At 36.0% G+C, this 19096-nt stretch overlaps 1 protein-coding gene across 3 annotated transcripts in view; it reads right to left on the bottom strand.

Moving 5' to 3' along the window:
* The window catches only part of OCA2 (OCA2 melanosomal transmembrane protein), a 193017-nt gene that overhangs the window by 113243 nt on the left and 60678 nt on the right, over window positions 1–19096 (bottom strand). For all 3 annotated transcript variants that reach the window (XM_087967115.1, XM_087967114.1, XM_087967116.1), the window contains 3 exons: window positions 11004–11152; window positions 9585–9667; window positions 8549–8702 (listed from right to left, as the gene is read on the bottom strand). In XM_087967115.1, the coding sequence (XP_087823241.1) occupies window positions 8549–8702; window positions 9585–9667; window positions 11004–11152 (386 nt within the window). The remainder of the gene's footprint in view (window positions 1–8548; window positions 8703–9584; window positions 9668–11003; window positions 11153–19096) is intronic.

Raw genomic sequence — 19096 nt, 5'->3', positions numbered from 1 at the left:
AGTGTTTTTGATATGATCAACTATATTATTCCCTTCTAGTGACCTCCAAGATTTCTAAAAATAGAACAGGCTGAAATAAATTCAGATCTCTGGCATCAATTTTATATCACTTTGAGGTAAAAACCTGAGTGGATTTCACCACACACTTCAGGCATCTTTGAGAATTTTCTTTCAAAATTCCTAATACAAAGGGCATGACACCAGAAAATCCCAGGTGGTTAAAAAAAGAATCTGCTGTTTTGATTTTTAAATTGTTCGCTGCTTCCCCATCCGGAACTGAAAACATTCTTTTAAATTATACAATGAACCCAGCAAGTCTCTTTGCCTTCCTTTCTTATTATTTGGGTTAAATGAGTGTACATGGCATTGCTTGTTCCCCAGCATTAAATGTTTAATTTCCAATTGTTGGAGAGCATGTTCTTTAGTGTTCATTATTTATTTCCTGGAATGCCATCTAGAGTTGCTTTAGTGACTGAGGCAACTAACATACTGAATGAATGAATGAATGAATGAATTTACTGTTGAAATGTGCTTGCAGTTACCTCAGTGCAAAACTTTAAATGAAACTAGAGGCATGTTGCTAATCCGTACTTTTCCCTCTCATATTTGTCTTTCATGCCCTAAGTATATCTGTTCTCAGGAAGGAATTTATTTCCATTTAGTAAGAATAGTAACATTCAGTAGTTGTCACTGTAATAATAAAAGCAGAGTTGGCTTTTTTCTCTAGTGGCTATCTGCCACAAAAATGTATTGGGGAATATTTGTTGTTGAATTTTGCTAATATCTGGATGAATAAGAAGAGAGACAGTAAAAGACCGAGCCCTTAGAGGTAAGCTAGATCAAGGAACAAGCAAGGCAATGATTTCAAGAATGCTGTCATGCCCCTTTCAGAATCTGACTCGGAGGAGGAAGCTAAACAGCTGACAGGGAGTGGGAGCGTGGCTCCATTGGCTGTGGAAGAAACTGGGGAAGGGCAAAGTCCTGCTGGGCAGAGCAGGGGAGAGGTAGAGCAAGGGAGGGGGAATTCAGAGGAAGACCCAGGCAGGGAGGAACAGAGAAGGGAGCACGTGAGTTGTGTGGCTTACGGGGGAGGAAAGGGCCCTGGTTCCCTTCATTAGCTGCAGCTGGGAACAGTGTATAAAAAAGGAAGCTGTGCACAGCAAGTTGTTGGGAGCAAACGTGAATTTATCTGGTATCGTCATAGCTTATCTGTGTTCCTGGCATCTTCCCAACTGTGTGAGTTTTGGCGTGCTTTCAAGTCTGAAATTCCTTCTCCTGTTCTGTAAAGTTAATTACTTCAGCTTGGTTTGTTTGGATTTTTAGTTACAGTTTGTATGTACCTTGTTTTGGACTAAATTTTCTGAAGTCAAAGGCTGTTCCTGGGAGAATTTTTCTCCAGCCGAAGGTAACCTGGACATTGGAGGCAAAGTTGGAGATAATAAAGGAACTCTTATTGCTTATTTGACTATGTTGCCTTTGTGCCATACCCCAGGTCATCACAAATGCTTCTCTGGCAATAAGGTAGAAAAACAGAACCTTTGAAGCAGAGATCTCACAACTGTTCAATTGGAATTTAATATTGCATTGTTTTTCAACATAGCCTGGCAAATAATTTTGATATTGCAGACCCCTGAGAGGTGTTGGGGGGCAGGGATCTTAGGACCATGCTTGAAGAAACACTGAATTAAAGGAATCAATCTTTATTCAGGCTTCTGCACAAAACAGAAAATGTGCAACACCCTCAAAAGGTGCATTAACTTTAATGAACTGATAGATATTTTAAAGCAAACACACCTTTTTATCAGGCTCACATGGAAAAAAATGGGCTGCTTTCATGAATAGCTGAAGGGCTCTGCTTCAGCAAGTTGTACAAAGCATTTCTTCCAAATTATTTTCAAAGGTGCACAGCTTTTGTAATTGGAACACAAATTTTGTTATTGATTTCACCATTTACAGAAAGCAACAATGAAATACAAATAAATACAGAAGAAATATATATAAAAGTGTGATAAGTATAAATAGCATAATTTTGCAACACCACTTGGATATCATAGATATAAACAATACTATAGAATGTTATCATAGGATTTAACAGAAAAAATATAGTCCAAAATGTATTAAGGTAAGCCTATTTGAAGCCTGGCAAAATCATTCTATTGCACCCAGTTCCTTCAAATCACAAATGAAATGTTACTTTGAATTTTAACACACTATTTAAATTATCTGACATTTTTGTGTGAAAAATTAATTTATTGTAAAACAATGTTGGTGTTAATATAAAGCTGAGCACAAATTTTTAGAAATGGTTGATTTTGATGAAATCTAGCCAGACTCTTTTCCAAAGGACTATAGCTAATTAAAAGGCTTATTTCAGATAGTATATTAGATTTGTACTTTGAATGTGTTCTATTTTTAGGAATTAGTTACTCTATGCCATCTGGCAGAGGGTCACCAGAAAAGAATAAATTAGTTGCTAATAGCAACAACACTGCAAAACCTCACAATTTGGAGGCATATAATAGAAATCCAAAAATGTAAATAGAAATTTGGCTGATGGCTTATGGCACTACAGAGCTCGGATTTTTCTAGGAAGACAGTTTGTATTGATTTCCAATTCTATGATATTTCTACAGGTAAAACAATCTGAGAATTTGGCTGAAGAATTAATGAATGCTGTTGTTCCCAGGGCCATATGGAAAACAGGCTAACAGTTGCTTAACACTAAAGAGTAAAGCTAAAAGTATATTCTTGTACCTTGGTGCACAACCATATCCTCTCTGTAAACAGTATTGTGAAAATTCAATGTTCTGTACAGGACTATTTGTTCACTGAAATAGTTCAAGATAGATAACTCTTGATCTTATCAAGTTGAAATATAGGATTTTTACTCTAATCTAAAACTCTCATAATGAACATAATGAATGATGCTTTTTTAATTACCTTTACTGATTAACCTTTAAATGCTAACCATATAGTAAATCTTTCTATTTATACAAACATATAGACAGACCTGCCTGTCAATTTATATGGAAATAATTAATCTGATTATACAGAAAAAAATTGTCTTGAACTTACATCAAGATTTGCCATGAGTATAATATTTAAGGCAAGTAAGACATATCTATAAGGGCACAATGTTTAAGACAAGACTTCTTCCATATAGTTTCTTATTTGGAACTATATTTGTTTGTACGATTTAGATACCACCCATCTCACAGCAATGACTCGGGTAGTATTAAAGGTTAAAGCAACAGTTTAGCAATCTAAAGCAAGATGTCCAAGGTCAAAATAATCATAGCAACTAATAAAAAGCAAAATAAATCAGCAGAGCTCATCTAAACTCTTAAACTGAATGCATCACAAACTTTGCACCGGCACTGAAGCATCTATTGGTTGAACATTCTTGAATACTGGCATATTTTTAATGAGTCCTGGCAGTTAACCCAAGAAAATGCATATAGAACATTGATCAGAACTCAATATTAAGAAATTAAATTCATGTAATATAATAAAAATGTCCATCTTAACAAATAGTATTAAGTAAAAACTGTTCATAAAAATAAAAACAGTAAAGCACCAGAACAATGCACAACATTATTTAAGCAACCATGAAAAAAACTCTCCATATGACTTTGATATCTACTGTCTGGAAAGTAAATAGTAATGGGGAAATCTGATTTCCAGGTAAAAGCTGTTATATTCTATAATATCAGTGGCATAATGGAAAAGTTATACTATCTGACCTTTAACACCCACACCGCCTTGTCTCACTAAAGTGGGAAATTACCAAGAACATCTTGAAAAATGAGCCTATTGAATGGAACAATTCCTGCTAAGAAGGTGGCTCTGGAAATATTTTGGGCCAACCCATATAGTACTCAAATATTACATAATCTGGGATTATATAATACTTCAGAATAGTTTGTGTTAATCAGTGGTTTGGTTAAAGGTATATATTCCTTTTGAATTTCTATTTCCTTATGACATTGGGGAAACCAACAAGGCCAAAGCAAAATTGGACATTCCTTCTCTTCCTTAGCCATTTTCTATTCAGTCTCTCGTTCATCCATTTTCTCTTACATATGGTTTCTCATTCTCTCTTCAACCATCATTCTTTATTATTAATCACTTTTCACCTACATCCATGCACACAGTAAAACACTGAAATTTAACAGCCTCTGGCAAAGCTACCCAACTAGCTTATTCTGTATGCTATCAACCTCCCTTGTACACCCACCACTCAGCCAGTCAACTAGATTGTTCCACCCAGTTATCTCTGTACTTGCCCTCAGGTTATCAGCCACTGCTTTTGCTGTCATTTTAAAAGCATGTCTTTCACCAATCAAAAAATGTCAAATGGCCACAGCATTCTCATAGTGACAAATAAAGAGTGAGTACCTGCATGGCAGTTAAAATAAACCTAGTACACAAGATGGGCATTCATTCTCTGAATTTGAACAACTTAGGACATGATATATCTGTATATCTCAGTGCAGATAGCACCAATTCTCACATTATTCCCCATGATAATGTTGATGATCAATCAGATCAGTGGAAAATAGATTTGATGGGAGATTAAGCCATTTAGCGATTACAGGACAGTATTAGCAGCAGCTTTGTCAATTTACAAGCAAGGCAAAAAGAGACAGATATTTAAGAAGAAGCATTGGCTGCTCACTGTTCTCCTGGGGTGATTTAGGAAATAGAGTACTTTTGAAGTAACTTCTTGTTCAAAATCATTACGTAACATAGAGACACTTCCTTATAGAGGGAAACCTTGATTTAACAGACCAGTTCTGGGAAAGTGTTGTCCGTTATTCATGACTGGCCATTAAATCAGAAAGTATTCCATCCATTTGCATGTTTACATTTTTTCTCTGATGTTATAATCTCAGAGTTTAGTGATATTATTTGCAGCATTTTTGTAACAATTTCATTATATAAATGATTTTAAATGGCATAAATACAACAAAAATTTCACTTGCTGCATCTGAAGTCTATTGTGTTGAAGTCCACTAAATCAGGATTTTTGTAATCCTGGGTAATAAAGATGAGAACCAATGTAAATAAAATGAAACTGCCACCATGCTGCCTAGAAGCTAAAAATATCCCCACATCCCTTGAACAAATGAATTGTTAGAGAATGCACTGCAATTTATTGAAGGGTTGATGGATCCAGGTTAATACAGATACAGAAGTATGTAATTCAGTATATACACTCCAACAGTTAACTAAGTATTTGAGCTTCACCACGTATTTAAAAATCAATGTATATAAATAATAAACTCCTTTCCTGAGGGTGCAAAATAACATTCATAATAAACTGTACTTCACAATAAAATGTTTTTGAGTCAGTAGAGTGAAACAAATGCAAAGATAGGCAAGGGCTACTTTAGGCTACAATTATTAATCTATAGCTATGACATCATATAAAGCAATATATCTCTACTATCTTCAATGATGGTCAGAGCCACATCAAATACCATTTCTATTTTGTAAATACCACAACTTTAGAAATATTCAGATGTAGTCGAACAGAAATGGCAATGAGAGTGAAGGGCCTTGAAGAAACTACTTATGTTTAACTTTGAGGGGAAAAAGGATCAAACAAAATTATATTGTCCTGCATATACATGTGGAGTAAATAACACTGAATTTGACTTTTGATATATTTTGGGCAAGGATAGTTGAGCTATCATTATCATTTCTGGATCAAACCTCAGCTGGGGATTCTTGCAGGTAATGGAGAGGAAGAGGAGGAAACTTGTTCAAGTTCCAATTTATAATTTAATCAGAAGAACTGAGGAAAATTAAAAGAACTTCCTGAGAAATGACACATAACTTTTGTACCTTGATGATTGAGATCTCCATACTTTTACCAAAATCCAAGTTCCTACTGCACCAAATAAGAATACATTAGCAAACCGCATAGAACTTCAAAAGGATAAACATCTGTATTTAATTTGCTCATATCATTAAACTGCTCTATTTTTGTCGCTTTCCCTGAAATACTGTGGATCCTGATGAGCAATAACAGATGCAAAATAGTTCTTATTTAAAAAAAATAAACAAGCCAATCTTTCCTTAAAAGCCTGCTTCCTTTAAAGCCTCATTTTCTCCAATTCAGTATTTTTTTTTTGTATGTTTAAGCATTATGGGGGCATTGTCTCTTTGACCAACTCATTCCTTTTGAAATCATGTTTTCTGCATATACAGTATTTATGCACACACATGCACAGAAAAGTGGAAAACTGTTGTTGTAACTTGTTCAACATTAAAAGCTTTTTTTTGTTTTGTCTTTCCCTCAGTGTCTTGGGCTCACTGACCATGGCATTGTAACATTCAATTTACCCAACACAACGCCACCAAAGAAAGAAAATACAAATAACCTATAAGATGGGAAATGTACGTCACTCCTATTAAACAGTGGCACTATTCAATCTGAACGTTAGGAAGCAGGAGAAAATATGAAAAAGTAGGTGCACTTGAAAGTTGAGGGTTTTTTTCCATTAAGGGGATGGAGTGGCACCCTCCTGATGCTGGTCCAAAAGCATTTTCTCTCTGTGAGAAAGCATCACAAAAATCAGAACAATTGCTACGATTTAGAGTAGCAAGCAGTGCCACCCAGTGTTTAAATACAATCTTAATTTTCAGCCCAAGCCACTTTTTTATCATATTTTAAAGAGACATAAAAATCTTATATCTATTGATGAGAGAAGGTATGGTCTTCAAAAATATAGTGGAAATTGAACTATTTTAAAAAAATATCAATTACTGCTCTGTGAAATAAACGTTGCTGTGAAGGGAAAAAAAACCTAACATGGAAGATTATAACTATTAACTGCAACTCCTTTGTAGCTCCAATAGTGCCTAAAAAGGGGGGGAAATAAGGAATCAGGTAATATGTTTCCAAACAACTGATCAAAGTAAAGGAGAACGACCTCAAAGCACTACACTATTTCCCAAGCTATTCAAGAATTGTATCTCCAGGCACTCAGGAGTATATTTAGTAGCTGTCTGATGCAAAAGTTTTACTACTACTTCTCTTCATAATGGGCTTAGTAACAAGGCTGTGTTTCAAACCCTTCATATCACAACTCCATTAATTGGCAGAGGTCTATATTTGTTTTTTAATTTTTGTTCACCTTACCAAGAACCACCAGAGATATGATACTGATGTCACCATGCAGCCACACTGGGATTTATCACACTTTTCCATGGGAAGACAGTAGATTAGTGGAACAACCATAGTATTTCTTTTAGCCTCTTCATGGAAAATAGCATAACCATTACTGGAGGGGATTTTATAGCAATAGCAATAGCACTTAGATTTGTATACTGCTTTATAATGCTTTATAGCCCTCTCTAAGTTTTACAGAATCAGCATATTGCCTCCAACAATCTAGGTCCTCATCTTACCCACCTTGGAAGGATGGAAGGCTGAATCAACCTTGAGCCAGTGAGAATCAAACTGCCAAACTGCTGGCAGCTGGTGATCAGCAGAAGTAGCCTGCAGCACTGTATTTTAACCACTGCACCACTGAGGCTCATTAATTTTGGTAAAATTAAGCAGCCTGAAAGCCAGCTGGGTGACCCAGGGCCAGTAATCTATCTCAACCTTAAGAAACAGGCAAAGGCATATCCACTTCTGACATCTACCCAAGAAAATGCGAGGAATCAATGCTGACTCAAAGGCACCAACCAAAAAATCTTGTTGGGGGTCAGGAGTTGAAAAGAAGGAACTGAAACACAGATGGTATTCAGGAGGTTCTGACCAGTTCTGGAGAACTGGTAGCATAAATTTTGAGTAGTTCAGAGAACCAGCAAATACCACCTCTGACTGGAGATTTTACAGTATCCTTCCCCTGCTACACCCACCAAGCCATGCCCACAGAACTGGTAGTAACAACATTTGAATCCCACCACTGGACTGAAATGACATATGATTGGTAGGTTGCTCATAGATTAGGCTCTCTGGTTCTGCCTCAGTGCTTAGCAGTCAAACTATATTATGCTACTTCTGTTCCAAGTTTTATGCAGGCACAAGAGTATTATAATTGTGTATTATGAGATTTGGGGGAAGGAGACATAAAATGGATGGGGTTTTTTCCCCTTTATTTTTATCACAGATTCCTCATACCAGCCTGGCATCTTTCTGACCAAAAAGACCAAAATAGCTTCCAGTGTGATTACTAGCAATCAGAATGTTAAGCACTTCCTGTTTAATTACTTTGTTCCTATGAAGGGTTGATGGGATTGATCAGAGTTCCAAGTGATCTTTTTTTTAAAAAAAAACTAAGTCTACTTTATCATGGAGATCTATGTTATGATTGGTTTTCAACTTCACAGAAACAGAGGGTTTAAAATAGAATGGAAAGTTAGTGAAAATCAATGAAAAAAAATCAAATGAAAAGATACCGAAATTGATGGAGGCTTGTAGATGTACTTAACTGAAATGCACTGATTCTTATTCCAATTTTAGGTTAGTATATTAACTGACAAAAACAATTCTGTTTCTATTTCCCTTGAATAAAATGATTATTCTTACCTCAAACACAATCAGAACATAAACACCTGCTAAAATGACAGAAGCTATTGTGACTTGAGCCTCTATATTTGCATGAAGATACTGATGTGTCATAGAAAGAGGAATGATTTCTGATTCCTGAAGAAATGCCTGGATTCTTAGGGAGGTTTCTCTTCTGTTGAAAGAAATTTTAAAATTCTATTTGATAGCTGGAGTAAAAATGACCACAAGTTCATACTGCTAAAGGTTTTAAGCATTACTAATTGTATGCTATTTCTCTTGCTGATATTATTCTTGTTTCAATATATAATGATTTAGAATATTTCAAATTATTGAGATCTTTTTAGGTCATTTTCATAACCAGCCAAAAAAAAAGAAATTCTGAAAAGAGATATTTAGATACAAGGATATACAGAAAGTCCTCCTTCAGCAATGGCCTCCGATAGTGGCCATTCACAATTAAAACAGTGTTGAAAAAGGAACTTTGCAACCTATGTCTGCATATATGACAAAAGCAGGCCTTCAATATGAAATTGATTAAAGTTTGGTCAATTCTGGGCAGCAGGGAGCCAGCCAGAGGGTTTTAATCAACTAATTAGGGGTGCAGAGATGAGCTTGTTAACTTGTGGTGAGCACTTTTTAAAGAAACAGCTGCAGAGAAAAATAGCTCAGAAGACACAGCCTGTTTAAATAATTTCTTCACTCCATGAGGGCAAAAAAGGAAAGAAGAAAATTGGGTCGGGTTCAAGGTGCTGTATAAGAAAACTTTATCAGAATGAGACAGCAGCATTTAGAATCTCTCTGTTGCTCCCACTCCCAAGTGACACGGTTTTATCAGCAACCATATCACTTAGCAACTATTTCATTGGAACTATAGTCACTACATGAGGACTACCTGTAAAACACACATCAGTGTAACCACTCATAAAATGGTTTTGCTATCTGTTATTATGCCACCTGAAGAATGAAATGTTTAGGCAATGAGGAAAATATTTAATAAATAATTATTAAATATAAAATATTTTTTCAGTGGGTTTCATTGAATTCATAAACCAACCTATTAATTGTCTCGAAGATTCTAGTCACAATAACTTGCTCATTTTTCTTCACATTTAATGCAAGAGTCCAATTATGTAATATCTGCAAAAAAGAAAGAATTAAGAAGTTTAATAAGTTTTATTACCTTTACACCAATTCCAGTTGCTAATTGGATAGAAGAGACTCTAGGCATATTGGCATATAGATATCTTAAAAACCAGTACTATATACAGTAAATTGGGCGAGAGTCATTCCTTAATTAAGCTAATAGCTCAAGATGGCCAGTTGATCAATGGAAGTAACAGGAATTATATTCTATTGGGTGTGAACCCATTAAGGATAAAGAATCAGTGCATCAGGGGATCAAATTAGAATGGTGTACATTAAACCCATGGTTTTCTGTTTGTTTTAAAGTGTGGGGGAAGGGGGTGTTTAGGAAAAAATGCTCTAAACTAGCTTGCTTTTATCCTCCTTTTCTCTACTTTTTGTTGGGAAGAAAAGACTAGATCACACCCTCTGCCTGCCCTCACTGTATGGGCAAAACATATGCATGTATTTAATACATATTCATATAATAAATGTTGCCCAGAGACAGAAGATGGCTGGGATTTTTTTTATTTAAAAAAAGGGTATTGGTATATTGTAGAAAACAGAGAGATGCAAAATGTCTAATTGAAGTTGGCTGTAATTATACTGAAATTACCTATACTTGGAAGCTCCCCAGATTATTACTGCCTTATAACTATGCCTGCTGATCTCCTTTCTTGCTCGTCTATGTAAACTAAGCAATTAACCTTATAAATTCAAACATTGAACACTATGTCTTCGACATTCTATCATCCAGACCTGTTCTAATGTCTTTGTTTACTAGTGAAATGGAAAAGTTTCCATATATGCCACCTCAACTTTTAGTGTGAGAGAAAGAAAAGATGTACATGTTTTCAGATACTTTTAAACTGCAGGCCTCTGCTCCTATACCTGATAACCAGTTGGAAAGAAATAATTAAGATGACACGGCACACAAATAAACATTCTTGGGCCATTTGCCTTGTTAATACAATTCTCATGTTGAAATCTGCTTTAGCAGAAGTGGTATTTAGCAGGTTCTGACCAGTTGTGAAGAACTGGTAGCGGAAATTTTGAGCAATTCAGACGCATGTGCAGTGGAGTGCATGCATGGGGTGTATACACATGCATGGGGGAGGGCATATGCATGGGAGTGGGGCGCATGCACAGGGTATGCGTGCGTATTGCATTTTGGTTATGTACGTGCACACTTTGGGCACTCGATGCCGAAAAGGTTAGCCATCACTGCTCTAGAATCTTCTGCATCTTTCTTTCAAGATCCATAGGACTTTTGATTCTTCCCATATTGCCTGATAGGACTAAGAGCAGATCTGTAAAAGTGGGGAGACGATTCAAATGTTTAAAGTCTTACTTGCTGTTGACGTCTCCTTTTAGGACTGGAGTCTTCTATTTGTCCAACTTGAACTACAATATAGTCTTTTGGTTGTCGCTCAGTTACAAAGGGCCCTCCCAGTTCTACCTTTAAAAGAGCAGAATCACTGAAACTGCTAAAGTTCACAGCTGATAGAAAGACAGTTAAGGACTCCACATTTTTCTACAAGTGAAAGACCTATAGTCTTCTAAGTCATGCGCTTTTTTAATGCCACCATAAAAAACTAACTATGGTATCATCCCTTTACCTCATTCTAATTGTGATCGGACTTTTGACCTTTCCTGTAAATTTATATAGTTAATATAATTAATTCAAAAACAGAAAACACCTATTTCAGAGAGTTAAAGAACATGTCTCTTTCAAGAGCATTCTACCTAAAAGTTTATTAACTTATCTCTGATGAAAGGAAGTAACCATTGATAAAAAGGAAAGAGAAAAAAGAAACTTCCTCAGCATAAAATGTGGTTTGTCTTCATTCTTCCTCATTATTACTTATAAGATTGAAAGCTCTAGATTCCCTTGGTATCAGGAAATCATTGGAGGGAGTGACTTAGCTTAGAAACAGTATCAAAAAGGCCTCATTGCAAGTGGAGAAGGTGGGACTATGATAAATATCAAAAAATATTCTGCCTCTAAATTCCATTTTTCTACCCTGCATACTCATGGATTACTTTGGACAATATATTAGGTTCTTCTTCATGAGCAAAAAATGGGATAAGCACATGTTATTATGACTGTCCCAAGTATTCCTTTGACAACATTGGGATTTTTTTCATCATTCTTGTATATATCTTTTGGCACACAGAAGTTGCTGGGTTGTTTCCCAAAGTTCCAAGTGGTTTCAATACAACATATTGAATAGGTACTGAGGGTTGGCATGGCAACTTCCCATACTATGGTCAGATTCATATGCAACATGGCACAATACATCAAAAAGTTATGCAGCAAAAGAAAGAGAAGAGATGCACTTGTAAAATCTCTATTTACAATAGAACTAACTTTAGAAGGTCTAGATTTTCAAAAACCAATCCTCTTTACATCCGTCAATCTATATGACAGAGACAGCTTAAAATCAGAATTGGTTTTTAAAGATCTAGACATTCTACAAGTACATTTTTTAAAAAATTCTCACACTATTGTTATACTGTATATGGTTTCCAAATAGACCAGACATTAAATTGCCTTCAACTGTTACAAAAGTAGACATATAATATTGCTACACAAACATATTAAAAATATTATACATTTGTTTTCATAAATGTCTGCAACTTTTAAAATACTGAAGCTTTGAATGACTGCTATAATTTCCAGGTTCATTTGTATACAGTGTATTTCAGATCTTGACTCTGAATTGTGGTTCAAAAGGTTTGCTGACCTGTATTAATTAACCTAGCAGCCCAAAATACTTTGACAGCCTGTAGCCAATTTTATGATATAGCCATAATTTGTATCTACAAGAAGCTTCAGGTGCACATAATTATAGCTGCTTCCTTGTTCACAATATGACTAAAATATACTCTGTAATTACACAAATGACATATTCAGAAGCCATTATAAAAATTCTTCAAATTATTGAAGAAAAAATGGAACTCATTTCACAATATATTAATATAGAACAAAGTGGCCAATGTGTAATTGTTACAGCTTCATTTGAAACACTTAACCAGAATGCTTATAGTTGGGTGTCAGTTCAGACAAGAAGTGCAATTGACCTACTGAACAGAGCAACAGAATCTTTAGCTAGCTTCTTAGCAATTGAATTTAATATTCAATATGTTGTTTTAATGGCTTAAAATAGACCTAAAACTAAAGTCTTGGATTATTTGCTCCATGGGATACACACCTAGGGGCTATCTTGACATTCTGACATATGTATTCCTGAAGACCCCTGTGCTCATTCCCCATTTATTTCTGATATTTTTCCTCTTACTTTCCTGATCTTTCTTTCTTCAAATATAATACTGTTATTGTGGATTATTTCTTCAATAACATTTCTTTCTTGTCCTTTAATCATTTTCTTCACATTTCAGTTCCTTCAGTTGAGAAGAAGAAACCCCAATTCTTCATCTCCTTTTGTTATAGTTCAACTACTGAAAATTTCTCATAATGTGTATAGCTTTTTCATATACCAATATATATTTCAGATATTCATTTTATTTGCTCAATTTTTATAAATTCAAAATTATCCAATGTCCAGTATTTCTTCATAAACAAGACAAGAATATAGATGGCAAATGTTGGTCCATTGAAACAAAGAGTTCAAAAAGACTTCCGGTGATGAGGTATGGATGAGTGGAGGTGCTGAAGCTCGCTCCGGGTTTTATGCTACCTTTTCTTGCTATTGGAGCGACCCTTAGGGGTGCACGCATCCTGCAGAAAAACGTGCCAGTGTGGGGAGGCTCAAGTTGTGGTGTGGAGAAGGCGACTCTCATCGCGACGTAGAGACCCTGTACAGACCGATAACAAGAGACCGCCATCCAGTAATGGTGGTCCTGAAGTCCGGATCGTTATATATAAGAGGAAGCAAGTGAATGACAGATTGTGGTGAATGAGGACTGCGAGTGAAGGAATCTGCGATCTTGATTGAGCATTGGAGAAAATCAGTTGAAGTGAAGCCCAAAAGCAGTGGCCAAAGCGGATACGAGCGGTAGTGACAGCGAAAGGGCTCATGAGACGGAAGAGGGTAAGGACACGAGTGATCGGACAGAGAAGATAAGAAAATCGGAGAGGCTTGTGTAACTGACAATAACCGGGGGCAGGGAGAGCAACGAGTTTAGTTTTTGGGAAATGTGAGAGATTTGGTTTGGGGACTCTGGGAAGATTGGACTAACAAATCTGAGACCGGGGGAAGATCGGAAGTGAGGAAGTAAACAGCTTGGTGAACAACTAAGAAATCTGAGCAAAGAAATGGATGATTCCCTGGTCTATCTGGAAATGGACAAGGCCGCAGCATATTTGAGATTCCAGAATACAGTGGAATCAAAAGAAGAGGATTTGGAACAAGTGATAGAAGAAATATTAGCAGAATTGTTGGAAAAAGGTAAGGATGATATTCTGAAAGAGCTGGACGAAGTCTATAGAGTGAGTACAAATTATGCAAGACGTCATAAACACCCAAAAGAGGTTCACGTAAGATTTGCCAGAAGAAAGGGATGTAATATACAAAATCTCCAGAAACAATTACAGAAGAAACAATTACATATAAAGGAAAAGAAGTCTTGGTGCTCAAACAAATCCCAAGAAGAGTGAGACAGCAAAGGCAAGACTATAAATTTTTGGTGAACCAATTAAACCAAAAAGGCATTGTATTTAGATGGGTAATCCCAGAAGGGATGTTAATCTCATGGGAAGAAAGGAAAATTAGAGTAGAGTCCATGGAAAAAGCCCAAGAATTCTATGAACGATTGGTAGGCCCGGAAGAATGAGTAGTAAAGATGAACTCGCAAGACGACCAGGACTACCAAAAGAGTAGAGATAGAAATCCCAGGAATTCAAAAAATATACTACAACAACAAGAGAGAGAAGAACCGAGGACACGTTATCAGCTACAAAAAGAGACAGGAGTAACTACAAGACAAAGAGCAAGAATCAATTAGATAACGGACGAGGAAAAGAAAATATTATCAGTTAATATAAATGGCCTGAATTCTAGGATAAAAACTAATTAAACAAAAAATTCTAACTAAACTAATTAAACAAAATGCAGATATAAAATGTTTACAAGAAACCCACATAAGGAAGGTAGATGAAAAATATTTAGAATGCTCCAAGCTAGGGAATCTGTTTACGTCACCAGCAGACTTCAGGAAAAAGAAAGGGATAGCAGTATATGTGAAAGAGGATATGAAAGCAGAGCTAATTTGGACAGATTCCAACGGAAGAATTCTGGTTTTACAAATTTGGATTAAGTCAACCCCAATTCTATTAATTCTATTTATGCCCCTAACGATAATCAAAAATAATTTTTTAAACAATTACATGAAAAAATAGTGGGATTAGAAAAAAGGAATATTTGTATCTTGGGGGACTTCAATGCCATTGTGGACCATCAGAAAGATCACAGTAGTGGGGGGGGAGGAAAAAGAGAGAAGTACCGAAAACATGTGAGGAAATGATGACTGAACTAAATTTGATAAATATGTGGAGAAAATTAAACCCGGAGAAAAAGCAATTTACATTTTATTCCAACCCACACCAATCATGGAGATGAATTGATATTGTGTGGATGAATGGTGAGCTAGCAAATGAGTTAAAAGAGATTGAAATTTTACCTAACGAATGGGCAGATCATAATCCGATTCAGATAGTTAACCCTTATTACATTCTTGGCAGGACTAGACTTCCCGTCTCTGGAACGTCTCTGGAGGTTTTTTTCCCTTCCTTTGCTGGTAGTTTGCTTGTGTGGAGAGACCATTCAAAGTTACAATGGCACTGAAAAAAGTGACTTTTGACCATTTTTCACACTTACAACTATTGCAGCATCCCCACAGTCTTGAGAGGGCAGGCAAGGAGATGCGTGCCTTGATGTGAGTGATATTGAGTTGGCCACATCCAGCCAATAACATGAGCACCAAGCCATGTCCACCCAGTCACATGACCACCAAGCCACACCCACCACCTAAGCCATGCCCACAGAACCGATTGTTAAAAAAATTGAATCCCACCCCTGAGAAAATTGTATAAATATATCCAGAAGATGACTTTGACTTAGAGGTATTTTGACTTCTGGTATAAATGTTATACTTCTGGGATACCTTTGAGTTTGAGGTAGAGGTATTTTGACTTCTGGTATAAGAAAATTAATAATCTATTTGTCTGTCTTTAATCTTTAGCCACAATTCAAGAGACTTTTCCACATATTCAGAGAAAGTAAAGTACTAATTTTCAAGTAAGCATCTTGTGAAGGAAATATGAATCACCAAGCTAGGAATGAATCACATATGTCTCTATGATCCTGCTAGCTTGAATTTTGATTAGCTGGTTTATTTCATAATTCATAGCACTTTTTTGTACTCTAGTGTTTTATTATTTCTTGCAATTTTATTGCCTTTCTGATTTATTTTCTGTATTTTTCTAATCTGTATTTTGCTATTTTGTTCTTTGAACTTCTCTAGAAGAGCCTGAATACTTAGAGAAATAGGATGAGGCAGTCAGGATGATAAGTTATGAATGAATCCATTTTTTAATGTTGAAAGTGGAAGACAAAAGCAAGAAATCCAATTACAACAACTTCAGCAAATTCTTTTTAAAATGTCAGCAAAAATTGTTGAATTTAGTTATACAAAACCCCTAAAAATAATCTATATATATATATATTTGTTTTTGTAGATTTTCAGGGGTACAGGTATGCAGGTCTTGGCGTGTTTGGGTCTTTTCCTGTGTAAGTTTGAGAGTATTTTGGTGACATTTCGACGAGGTCCCACTCGCCATCTTCAGGTTGGTGGTTTCGGCTTCGTGCTTGTGCAAGCAAAGCATGATCGGAGCTGCCGTCTCTCTATAAATACTGGTGGGGAGGTTGGCTGTATTGTCATTTCTTGATTGGTTGATGGAGTTGATGTTTGCAGATTGGCTGACTTTTTCATAAGAACATGTGTGGCTGAGGTATTGGCTGTGTGTCTATCAGCCTCCTGTGTTGTAATGACCTGGGTAATGGGCTGTGTGATGACCTTCTGAGTTCTACTGTTGTGACATTCTGGGTCTTGTGCTGTAATCTCCTGGGTCATTGGCTGTGTTGTAACATCCTGAGGTTTTGTGGTGTAACTTCCTGAGTTCCGTGATGTGATATCCTGAGCAGGTGGCTGTGATGTGATGTGATGTTCCGGGTTTTGGTTTGGCTCCGAGTTTGAGGCCTGGCTATGTGTTCATGGCATGTGTCAGTTTGCTTGGTTTGGGGGTCAGGCTAGTCATAATGTTTATGGGTATAAATGTTCAATTCAACTGAATAGTGTCACTAAAGGCTGTACTTCTCTCAATGTATCTGCAATACAATTCTATAAAATAATTTCTTGATTATATTTCCCTATGCAGAAATTTGTGTATAAATGTGTATAGATTCCATTTTACCTGCATATCAGTTTGATGGAAGATCAGACATATTCTACATCTTCATCTTCATAAACTCAGCAAAAAGAACTTTTGTATTAGTTGATTCTGCTTTTATAAATATGGGTATGTTTTTCACTGAGATTCTTTGGTAAGTAGACTGACATTGTTATCACAATAAACAATTTATCTATAGGATGCATATTCAGTAATAATAAAATATTTATCACTACTCTTCCATAAGTGGAAAAACAAAGGGAAGTTTTCTCCAATAGAATCTGTAAAATGATAATTTGATTGTTTCAGCTGTTTATCTTCCATTTGTCTGTATTGCCCATTATACAGTAATTCTGCAGACAACTAAAGTTATTAGGAATACAGCATGAAGGGAAGTCTAGTAATGAATGACAAAGTAGAGAAAGTAATCTAAAACAATCCAAGTTGTTTGTTTCATTGGGGTAAAAAACATTTAATCAACTTACCCAAAGCTTGTGATTCTGGTGATGATTTTAAATCTATGAAAACGAGGATAGTTCATTTGATAACCATAAACAATAAAATATCAAAATTTATGCAATTAAAGGGCAGGGGGGAGAATGAAAGTAATTTCCCAGAAATATTTGTCAAATACTGATCATATTGCTGGAATGCTGTCAGATATAATTTTAATTGACCAAATATCCTAACAGTATTTTACATAGGATACAGAGATCAGCTACCATCCTAATGTTTTTGTCAACCTCTCTAGTTCAAACACAGAAGCTTTCCAGATACTTCACATAGTTTGGCTTGATAAGAATCTTGATTCTAGAATGAGGCCATTTTTAAGTCAGAATAGAGCTGGAATGGATCTTGGATTCATTAGTTCAACACACACACCCAGGTCAAGCAGGAAACTCTGAACCACTGCAGACAAGTGGCTGTTCAGTCTCTTCTTACAAACCTCCAAGAATGAAGCACCTACAACTTCTGAAGGCAAGTTGTTCCATTGGTTAATTGTCCTCACTGTTAGGAAGTTTCTCCTTAATTCCAGGTTGCTTTTCTTGCCTTGATTAGTTTCCATTCATTGTTTGTTATCCTGTTGTCTGGTGCTTTAGAAAATAAGTTGACCAACTCTTCTTTGTGGTAGCCCTTCAAATGCTGGAAAAGTGCTATCATTTCCCCCCTACTCCTTTTCTTTACATTCACTAAATAAGCACTTAAAGGAGTTGATTCCTCCCTTTTCCATAGCTTCATAGATACATTGCTCTTGTTCCTTAGATTTGGTGTTAGATGTAGGCTGGTTGTTGATATAATTGATATTCCTGTTGTGGGAAGAACCCAATGGAATTTAAACTGTTTTCATGATCCCTGTGTGTTTTTCCTTATCTTCCATCACAATACAAAAATGGAATTGCCCCAAGTTACATTAGGAACTGTCCAACTCTTTAGATATAGACGTCTGAAAATTCTTTACAAATAATATGCCTAGCAAAAGCTTCTAGTCTAGAACAAAAGACTGTCCATACAAATGCTTTCCATTGTCAAGCCTTTGATCTTTTAAGTCAATAAATCACCAAGGAAAAGGAATAGCAACCTTACTGTTTGGGAATGTTACACTAAAGCTATTTAATTTGAATCTTTGTCCATGTGAGCAAACACTTCAATAAAGTTTAAGAGCAAATCTTAATAGACATGAAAACTTCCCATTAGTTATAGGGGTTTGATGATGTTAGGAAGGGTTTAATATCTAACAATAACAGCCAATCCATCTTAGCAGGACACCCATTGTACATTACAGAAATAGCCAAGCAAGGTAAAACAATAAAGGGTAAAGAAGAAGAGGAAAGAAGATCATTTGAAGCTGTCAGATTCATCATTTTCAAATATTTTATCATTTTCTTACAGGACTAGGGAAGGGGGAGGGGGAGGAAAGGAGAGGAGTTCAGCAAATATCACTCAGCAACATCTGAGATAACCTTAACATATAGTTCATACACAACATTCACACTCTCCACTTTTCTTGATTTTCCCAGCCAACCATCCAAAGC

Source organism: Notechis scutatus, chromosome 5 (assembly GCF_049901735.1).
Source record: "Notechis scutatus isolate UNSWTSFEM ecotype Mainland chromosome 5, rNotScu1.2, whole genome shotgun sequence".
Taxonomy (NCBI): Eukaryota; Metazoa; Chordata; class Lepidosauria; order Squamata; family Elapidae; genus Notechis; species Notechis scutatus.
This window is presented reverse-complemented; position numbering and strand designations above follow the sequence as displayed.